General features: G+C 36.2%; 1 protein-coding gene across 1 annotated transcript; it reads left to right on the forward strand.

Moving 5' to 3' along the window:
- The first annotated feature begins 234 nt into the window (after positions 1–234).
- On the forward strand, positions 235–7,572 carry LOC105181602 (uncharacterized). Its single transcript, XM_011138482.3, has 14 exons — positions 235–519; positions 1,144–1,270; positions 1,355–1,465; positions 1,765–2,030; positions 2,158–2,441; positions 2,597–2,802; positions 2,935–3,113; positions 5,047–5,053; positions 5,294–5,431; positions 5,514–5,624; positions 5,964–6,229; positions 6,469–6,752; positions 6,953–7,158; positions 7,291–7,572. Exons 2-14 carry the CDS (start codon positions 1,145–1,147, stop codon positions 7,456–7,458), a joined length of 2,352 nt encoding a protein of 783 aa, XP_011136784.1. The 5' UTR covers positions 235–519; position 1,144; the 3' UTR covers positions 7,459–7,572.
- Positions 7,573–10,519: the final 2,947 nt, after the last annotated feature.

Here is a 10,519-nt window from a genome sequence, read left to right on the forward strand (position 1 = left end):
TCTTTAAACTCATTTCGAATAGCTCAGGACGTCAACGTGAAAAACAATAGTTAGTAGAATAGTTGTAAATGCACAAAATGCGCGCGAATGAAAATTGACTGCATCGTTTTACGATAAAATAGATTATGATTTGGTGATTAGCGTTCAGCTAATAAATTGGACTTTAACTTAATCAACCACACTCTATTATCTGCAGTTAAATTCATATTTGCAGAGGTCTCAGGCGTCTTGTTATGCAGCAGGATAAAATTAGAAGTACTACTGTGACAAATAGAAGGAGTGGGAAAGAGGGGCGCGGCCGCAACTTTAAAAAATAGGAGGCGATATCTCCTCGTGCCAGTCAATCGGTCGCGACCAAGTTAAATAAGTACACGCGTAGACCTCGGGAGACACTCGGGAATTCATCAGCTGTGAAAAACTGTGGCGCAGCAAGCATCTCGATCCAGAAAAAGTCTACGAAGAAGTCGAAGGGATCACCAACGTCTAGATCGTTGCGAATGCAGATATCTAACGTCGCAAGTACGTAAAGCTGAAACAATTATTAAGGACACAGTGTATCACATGCGACAGATAAAGCTGTTTTGTCATTATTGGGTAACTTGTTTATTATTATTATTTATCATTATTTGGTAACTTGTCTCCGCGAAATTAAAAATTTAATGATTTTTCACTTTCTCTCGGCTTCAACGATTTTCAATCTGATATCTCCACCGCGTAATGCGTTAAAGGCATTACCGCAGTCGAAATTGATAAAATAGTAATTGAAATATGCTTGCTATGATAGAGTGACAGATGACTCTGAATTTTGCTATAAAAATAACGTTAGATTATCGTAAAAAAAAATCATTGAAAAGATCGCATCATCTCACAGAAGGAAACAAAGATTCCCGTTCATGTAGCTTGATAGAAACGAGGTAAAAATTCAAAAAAGTATCTCTGTTATTGCAATTGAAAAAATATTTTGTATTAAAAATCAACGATCGACAGCTGAAAATAATTCCGATCGATTAGAAACTTACTACAGAAATTTTTTTTTTCTTACAATCGATTGTTTTTTCTTTTTCCTTTCGCGTGCAAAACGCACATTCTGTAAATTGTGGGAGTAGAAGAAAAAATTGACCGGATTTGTTTAAATTTCTCAAGGATGGCAAAACTGTATCGTTACCTAAGCGTCGTGCTATTATCATGTTCCGCCATGTCCTCGGAATTGGCAGCTCATTACTCTAAACAACACGGAAGAGATACCACGAAACTACGGTTTATTAGCATGGTGAGATACGAAAACCCGCATTACACAAATAAAAGCACGTCTTATCGAGGAGCTCCGAAATTCACATAGCATCGAAACATTCAGTTATTCAGGCACGGCGATCGGACATTGGACTTGGTACATGGGGAGACGTACCCGAATGATCCATACAAGGATTTAGAGAACTATCCAACTGGCGACGGTCAGCTGACTAACGTAAGACCCGAATTGCATATCGCAACGTAGCCATCGTACTTCCTTCACCAGCACAAAATCGTTGGATGTAGCGCGCGCATCGTGAATTTACCAAATTAAAAAGACACTCGCAGGAGTCGAAGACTTAGAAATTAATGCTTTCATAACAAAGCGTGCATACATCGTCTATTACCGACTTACCCCGCGTTAACATTAATACTTCATTATCGAATCACGTCATCTTTTCGTCATGAGAGCAATTAACAGCTTAGTCGCGTTCTGCGTCCCTCCTTATCTTTACTATCGACATCATTCTAAAGGCTGGCAAGAAGAGATCCTACGAATTAGGGAAAATACTGCGAAGAAGATACAATGATTTTCTCGGGGACTATTATTACCAACCGAATATCTACGCACGTAGCACAGGATTCGCGAGGGCCAAGATGACGCTGCAATTGATCATGGCGGGTCTTTATCCTCCGAAACTTGTTCAAAGGTGGATGCCGAATCTGTCTTGGCAACCAGTGGATTTTGAATTCTTACCTGCCAACGGTGACGGTTTGCTGGGTTCGCTAGTCTGCCCCACGTAAGTAATTCTCTTCTATCAGCACCCATGTGCTGACATTTTGTCACGAATTATGTCATAATTATTATTTCTCTATTCACATTATTCCTTTGAATCATCTTGATCTTCTCTTTATCCGTTTTGGTAGATACCAAGAGAAGCTGACAGAAATTAGAAAAACTCCGGAAGTGATAGAGCAAGCGGCGCAATTTGATGACGTGAAAGAAAGATTGATTAAGTACACAGGGTTCAATATTACCAACGTACTACACTTCTTTACTATATATCATACATTGTATACGCAGCATTATTTGAATTTATCCTTACCAGAGTGGACACAAAATTTCTTTCCAAATGGCAGCTTGTTAGATGCGACAATTTTCGTTTATAATTTACTCAGCTACAACGAAGAACTCACTAAACTCAATGGAGGCAAGTTTAGAAACCAACAGCATACAAATTTTACGAAATTATATCTATTCTGCCTGATTGCGTCTATCAGTGTTTAATCCAATACTACGAATATTTGCGAATGTTATACATCTGATTATTGAATCCTCACGGAGTACGCGTATAATGTTTTCCAGGCGTCTTGTTATACAAAATAATTCAAGACATGAACGGAGTGATCAATGGAACTTTAGCAGAGAGAAAGCTCGATCTCTTCGCCGCACACGACATAAATGTGATAGCCCTGCTTCAAGCTCTAGGCATATACGATAACACTTTTCCGCATTTTTCAAGCGGCATTATCATAGAATTGCACGAAAAGAACAAGAAGTATTTTGTTCGGGTAAGTTTGACATCATTCTAACGTGGCTCGAATCAATCCTGAATCTCCCTCAATTACTAATGTTGATACTCGATTAATGATGTTGACTACTAAACTGATTAACAATAAAGATAAGGCATTTTGCATCTACAGGTATTACATCATCTTGGCATTCCGGCTGAAATGAAAGAAGTGAAAATTCCAGGCTGCGACGTGTTATGCCCGTACGAACAATTCGTCAAATTGAGATCATCGGTAACTGCAGAGGGCCAAATCGATAAGTTATGTCCGCTAGAGTCTAATAATAATATTATTCTTGATGTTAACTATTTGTTATAATACATCTTAATGTAACATTGATTTAAAGACTATACCTAAATTCAAATTTCTAAAAATTGGCAATTTATTATCGTTATTATTACACGTGTGTGTGACAAAATTTACTTTAATATTTAATTAAATATTTAATTAATAATTAATATTTAATTTAATATTTAGTATTTAATTTTTCGACGCATGAAAAAATCTGGAAATATTATACGTTTTTTATAAAATTATCTATGTAATAATAAACTTGCAAGTGAAAAAAAATCTTATTTCTTTCCGTATCAACATATCGAGATATACTGGAGATCCTAATGACAAGCAGTTAAATGAAATAAGATATATTACTTGTTAATTTCTGAATTATCTCAGCTATTAATTAGTATGTTAGAATGCAAAAGAACTTGCCATAAGGCGCAAGATCAAACTGGACATGTCTATGAAAACAATTGTTCTCGTTTTTAAATGTTAAACATATACCTAATGTATTGTCTACATATCAGGTTACGTCATATGTACATAACATTAACTTATTTCTAAAAATCCGCTGACCAATTCTTAAATATTCCAAATATGTACCTTGAAAACACGACACGTCGCGCAGTGACCTACTTTACCCTTCGTTCGCGTAATGACACCCGTCACCCATCTTTTCCACTTTTCATACTGCACTTTCTCTTTACCTCCTCATCGTTCTGTCGTTCTATCTCCATCTGACTTCTGTATCTTTCATATTTACGTTTCTTCTACATTATGTCCCCAAATAAAATCCGAATTCCTTATAAAACAGGCAATTTTGTTCATTTCAATTTGACCAAAGTTTCGATATGTTGTTTAGCTGTAATATGCTAAATTAGCTAAATAAAATTAATTAGTTTCAAATAATTTGACCGTAAACCTATTGTTCACGATATGAATTAATTACAAATTATTTCCCTTGATACATCTTTCTTAAAGTTTATACATTTCGGCAAAATATTACAATCGGATAATGTAAACATAAATGTCGTAGAATAAATCGAAAGAATCGACAAGTTGGAAAGAATCTCATAATTGGTTATGTACTCTTCCATTTGCCTCTCTCTCTCTCTCTCTCTCTCTCTCTCTCTCTCGCTCTCTCGCTCTCTCGCTCTCTCGCTCTCTCGCTCTCTCGCTCTCTCGCTCTCTCGCTCTCTCGCTCTCTCGCTCTCTCGCTCTCTCGCTCTCTCGCTCTCTCGCTCTCTCGCTCTCTCGCTCTCTCGCTCTCTCGCTCTCTCGCTCTCTCGCTCTCTCGCTCTCTCGCTCTCTCGCTCTCTCGCTCTCTCGCTCTCTCGCTCTCTCTCTCTCTCTCTCTCTCTCTCTCTCTCTCTCTCTCTCTCTCCCTCTCTCTCTCTCTCTCTCTCTCTCTGTTCTCTTAACTTACCTCATAATATTATTCCAATTCCTACTCTTTCTCTTTTTCTTCATTGTATTACTTCAATCTCTACCGTTATCTCCTGTATTTACATTTCTTTTAGCTTTCTAGGCTATTTATATTTCAATATGTTTTCAAATAAAAATCTCATCGAGTTTCGTTCGATTCTTTCGATCAAAAGTTACACATTGCATTTATGCACTGCAAAATTTGCTATTTGACCATGTCGTTTTGTCGAAATCTATTACTCTATCTGAAAAGTTTCATTAAATTCTTGTTCTTGATATATTTTCACCAATAGTTGCGTATTGAAGCGAAAAATAGAATAATGCAAAAGGACAAACGCAAACAGTCGCAAGGCAGATCAAGAGGATTGTAAAATAAAAATTAATCATATAATTACTTGTGTATGTACTTTGTCTCATTTCCACCTTTTCTTCAAATCTTATTCCAATCTCTACCGTTCTCGTACTTTTCCCTGTTCTATCTCTACCATCGTTTTTGCGCGTTGTTCTTCGTATATTTACATTTTTTGAATATCCTTCCAGTCTCCATGTGCCTCTAAATAAAAGTTATATTCTTCCGTCGTAACGTTCAGTTGAGACGTTTATTTTAGCCTTAACGTTTACTCTCGCATTCGACATTTGACTTCGTGCTCTTATTTTATTCAAGTCATAGCGCGTTATTAGCAATTTAACAAAATTTATCATGATTAACCTAATTATTTTTCTTTAGATAGGATTATAATTAGAAAATATATAAATCCGCCAATAACCAACTTGAGAAATGGCGAAGATTCAAAATTACGCGTGCTATTTTATTTTACTGATATTTTTTTCCAATGTACTCGCAAACCAAGAAACTGGGTTTAACTCTAAATACAACGAAGCAGGAGGTTATGGAAGAAAAACGAAATTACGATTCGTCAGCTTGGTGAGATGAAACTATAATTCTGCAAATGAAACTAGATTCTTTCATTTCGAGGATACGCAAGACATCATATTGAAATATTTAGGTATTCCGACACGCCGAACGGACATTAGATATGAGATTCAAGGAATCATATCCAAATGACCCATACAAGAATATGGATAACTATCCACAGGATGACGGTCAACTGATTAACGTAAGACCCGACTTAGATATTACAACGTAACCGCATTGCATCGTATTGTTGATCCTTTCACCATAAAGATCGTTGGGTATAGCGCGCGCATCGCGCAGTTACTAGATTAAAAAGACATTCAAAGGAGTTTGAGACGAGTAGAGATTAATGCTTACATAGCAAAGTGTGTGTACATCGCTCTTCGCTCCGCTACTTATCCCGCGTTAACGTCGGCAACGTTTTCTACTTCATTATCGAATCACGTCATTTTCTCATGAGAGTAATTAACAGCTTAGTCGCATTTCATGCGACTAAGCTGTTAATTTCCTCCTGATCCTTACTGTCGATACAATTCTAAAGGCTGGCAAGAAGAGATCCTACGAATTAGGGAAAATACTGCGAAGAAGATATAATAATCTTCTCGGGGAGTATTATTACCAACCAAATATCTACGCACGTAGCACGTCACTCTCGAGGAGTAAGATGACACTGCAATTGATCATGGCGGGTCTTTATCCTCCGGCATATCGTCAAAAATGGCACCCAAGTCTGCATTGGCAACCGATAAATTTTCTATACACATTCATCTACAATGATGGTCTACTGGGATCGTTCTTATGTCCTACGTAAGTAATTCTCTTCCATTAGTACTTGCTTTTCTCGAGTGTCTTAATGAAGATTTTCTATAAATTGCGTGATATTACATAAAAGTAATTCCCGAAATTTATCATGCTCGCTATCAGCGTCACATAGGTGTGACGCACCGATTTTTCACATCAAGCTTATCTTTACCGAAAACTTATATTTCCGCTTTATTTATTCTCTTGAATCATCTTATTCTTCTGCTTTTTATCCGTTTTGATAGATATCGACGAAAGCTGGCAGAAGTCGAAAAAAGTCCGGAAGTGATAGAGCAACTGAAACAATTTGACGATTTGAGTAAAAAGTTGACAAATTATACAGGAAAAAATATTAGCAGCCCGAGGGACTACTTTACTTTGTATCACACTTTTGCTACGCAGCAGGCATTGGGCTTACCTTTACCAGGGTGGACGCAAAATATATTTCCGTTCGGCGCCCTGTATAATGCGACTATTTTCGCTTATAATGTGTTCAGCTACAACAAAGAGCTCATTAGACTTAATGGAGGCAAGTCTGAAAACCAAACAGTATACATATCTTACGAAATATCTAATTACTAAAGATTAACGAAAATAATCATCCGATTATGCCGATTACTAAAACTTGAATGAATCAGAATCGCTGGAAATTCACGGAACGAATAACTGAATAACTATTCCAGCTGATTATTGAATCTTCACGGGGTACACGTGTGTAATCATTTCCAGGTCCATTATTATATAGAATAATCAGAGACATGAGTGAAGTGATTAATGAGATGTTAAGAGAGAGAAAGTTCAATCTCTTTGCCGTGCACGACATAAACTTGGTAGCTCTGCTTCAAGCTCTAGGCGTATATGACAACACTTTCCCGCAATTTTCAAGCGGCGTTATCATAGAATTGCACGAAAAGGGGAATAAATATTTTATCAAAGTAAGTTTACCATTATTCTGACGCGGCTCAGTCTTGAATCAATTACTAATGTTATACGTAATGTTCTGTCCAATTCGTCCATCTAAAATAACGCGATAAAATTAACAGTAACAACGGGTTTTCCATTTACAGATATTACAACATTTAGGTGATCCAGTTGAAACAGTAGAAGTGAACATCCCAGGCTGCAGTGTGTTATGCCCATTCGACGAATTTGTCAGGTTGAGATTACCGTTTACTACAAATAACCAAGTGGATCCGTCATGTCCGCTAGAGTCTGATATTATTACTAATACATAATATAATAAATTTTAACGTAATATCGACTTTCTGAAGTCTATATCCAAATAAAAACCTTTTTAGAATTAGTAACTTATTATTCTCGATATCATGGAAATGTGCAAGATTTATTTTAATATTGCTTTGGACAAATCTCGAAAAATGCAAAAATATTATAAGACTTATGTAAAATTGATATAAAATAAATACGCAAATAAAAAAAAGGACAACATGTGTACAATATGAAACTTTATAGTGAGAAGCGCTTTTGAAATGGATTTTATCTTTAGAAGCAATACAATCAAAGTTTTTACAAACAAATATTCGATTTGATCTTGTTATCAAGTTACAGCAAATTTTATTTCCTAAGAAATTGCGTCTGCTTGATTTTACAAGAGATATTCAAAATGACTGGCTTATATTTTAAATTGTAGTTTAATTATTAATTTCCGAATTAGGACATGCCTATAAAAATTGATATCACGTTTTCAAATGCTTAACATATGCCTGATGCCTACATATAAAATTACATCATGGGTAAATAAAATTAACTGATTCCTGAAAATTCACTGACCGTTTCCTGAATGTTCCAAATATTCCTTGAAAACACGACACGTCGCACAATGACCTACTTTATTCTTCATGCGCGTAATGACACTCGCCACCCATCTTTCCCGCTTTTTATATAGCACTTTCTCTATACTTCCTCGTTCTATCTCCATATAACTTCTATATTTCTCAGTTTTACATTTCTTCTGCAATAAAAAATATCTCCAAATAAAACTCGAATTCTTTAATTAGCAATTTTTTATCCATTTGAATTTAACCAAAGTTTTTTCACTAGTCATTTAATTGTAACAAGTTAAATTAGCTAAATAAAATAAATTAACTTCAAATAATTTGTCGTAAATATATTATTCATGATATGAATTAATAATAAATTATTTCCTTTGATACATCTTTTTTAAAGCTTGTACATTTCGGTCAAATATTACAATCGGATAATGTGAACATGTTCGGATAATGAATAATACGCAAATGACACGCAAATAATAATAATAATCGGATAATATGAAATGTTGTAGAATAAATCGGAAAAATCGACAAGTTGGAAAAAATCTCATAATCGGTTATTTACTCTTCCATTTGCCTCTCTTTCTCTCTCTCTCTCTCTCTCGCTCTCTCTCTCTCTCTCTCTCTCTCTCTCTCTCTCTCTCTCTCTTTCTCTATTATGAACATTATTTGTATAGCGAGTGGACAATATATCAGGCAGTTAGACCTGAATAGTGTTGGTGGTATCCATTGAGATACTTCCGTCATTCCTTTTGAGTATTCCGTTAAGTCGCTGGGTCTGATCCTCTGTCAGAAAATCTGTCATGGACTGAACATGTTAATAAAATATGTGCAAAGGTCAACGTTTGCCTCTATCAACTTAAGTTGCATCGTGAGCTTTTTAATGAACGTATGCGGCAACGACTGGTTTCTGCACTTGTTTTGGCTCATTTAGATTACTGTTCAGCTGTTTTTTGTGATCTTCCGGGTGTATTGAATACAAGATTACAGCGCTTCTTGAATTCGTGTACACGTTTTTATAAAAAATCTGAGGCGCCGTGACCACGTGACTCCGTCCCGGTTGGGACTAAACTGGCTCTCTGTGGAGAATCGGAGACTCTACCATATCAGCTGTTTGTTGTTCTCTATTTTTCTATCACAAGGTTCTATCTAACGTACTTATGTGATTACTTCTCTGTGCCTCCTCTGAGGGCCAGGGAGACGAGGGCTGTAGGCGGCAGACTCCTTGTGCCTAAATGTCGCACGGAAATATATAAGCGATCCTTTATGGTGCAGGCGGCCCGTTTTTGGAACTCTCTGCCTGACGAAATTGTCTCTTCAACGTCGTTGCCAGCATTCAGAAGCAGACTACATGGTTTCCTTCTTGAGGCGGAGACAACGGCGTATGCAGCCTCCTGCATACGCTAGTCTCATGTGCCCCTGCGTTGTATTGACTTTTGCGCTACGTTGGAAATGTTTGTACTAACTTTATATCTATATTTTTACTTTTATATCTATTATATCTATACGTATACCCTGTATCTATATATCAATGTGTATCTATATATATATATATGTTTATATGCATCCATATCAACATATCTGAATATCTATTCTGTATATCTAATATTATTATAGTCGTGGTGGGGTCAGGTGTTCATTATTGTGGAGGCTCTGCGTTACTCTGAGTTATTTTGCGTTACTTTACTCTATACTTTGATAGTGTATTCTTTAATGTTTCGTACGATCAATGGTCTTACAACACCGTCGGCGTATACTTGTATTCCTAATAAAACCTAAAGGGTTGTTTCCCCAGGGTGTGAATAAACTATCTATCTATCTATCTATCTCTCTCTCTGTCTCTCTGTCTCTCTGTCTCTCTGTCTCTCTGTCTCTCTGTCTCTCTGTCTCTCTGTCTCTCTGTCTCTCTGTCTCTCTGTCTCTCTGTCTCTCTGTCTCTCTGTCTCTCTGTCTCTCTGTCTCTCTGTCTCTCTGTCTCTCTGTCTCTCTGTCTCTCTGTCTCTCTGTCTCTCTGTCTCTCTGTCTCTCTGTCTCTCTGTCTCTCTCTCTCTCTCTCTCTCTCTCTCTCTCTCTCTATCCTCTCAGCTTACTTTATAATATTATTCCAATTTCTATTTCTGTATTGCGCTACTTCAATTTCTACCGTTATCTTTTGTATTTACATTTCTTTTATTTTTCTAGACCATTTGTATTTCCATTTATATGTTTTCAAATAAAAGCCTCGTCGGGTTCTATTATAATGTTCGATTGTTTCGATCAAAAGTTACACATTGCATTTATGCAGTGCAATCTTTGCTATTGGACTATGTTCTTTTGTTGAAATCTATTACTCAATCTGAAAAGTTTTATTAAATTCTTCCTTTTGATATATTTTCTCCAATAGTTGCGTATTAAAGCTAAAAATTGCAATAGGATAATGCAAAAAGATAAACACAAATAGTCGCAGAAGATCGAGAGGATTATAAAATTAAAATTAATCATATAATCACTTGTGTGTATATTTTGTTTC

This window comes from Harpegnathos saltator, unplaced genomic scaffold (assembly GCF_003227715.2).
Source record: "Harpegnathos saltator strain DR-91 unplaced genomic scaffold, Hsal_v8.6 scaffold203, whole genome shotgun sequence".
In the NCBI taxonomy this organism is placed as follows: Eukaryota; Metazoa; Arthropoda; class Insecta; order Hymenoptera; family Formicidae; genus Harpegnathos; species Harpegnathos saltator.

Excerpts from the sequence above, each read along its gene's own strand:
- LOC105181602 (XM_011138482.3), top strand. The coding sequence starts at position 1,145 with ATGGCAAAACTGTATCGTTACCTAAGCGTCGTGCTATTATCATGTTCC. Across the intron at positions 6,230-6,468 it reads GGATCGTTCTTATGTCCTAC|ATATCGACGAAAGCTGGCAG; the intron begins GTAAGTAATTCT and ends CCGTTTTGATAG. Across the intron at positions 6,753-6,952 it reads GCTCATTAGACTTAATGGAG|GTCCATTATTATATAGAATA; the intron begins GCAAGTCTGAAA and ends AATCATTTCCAG.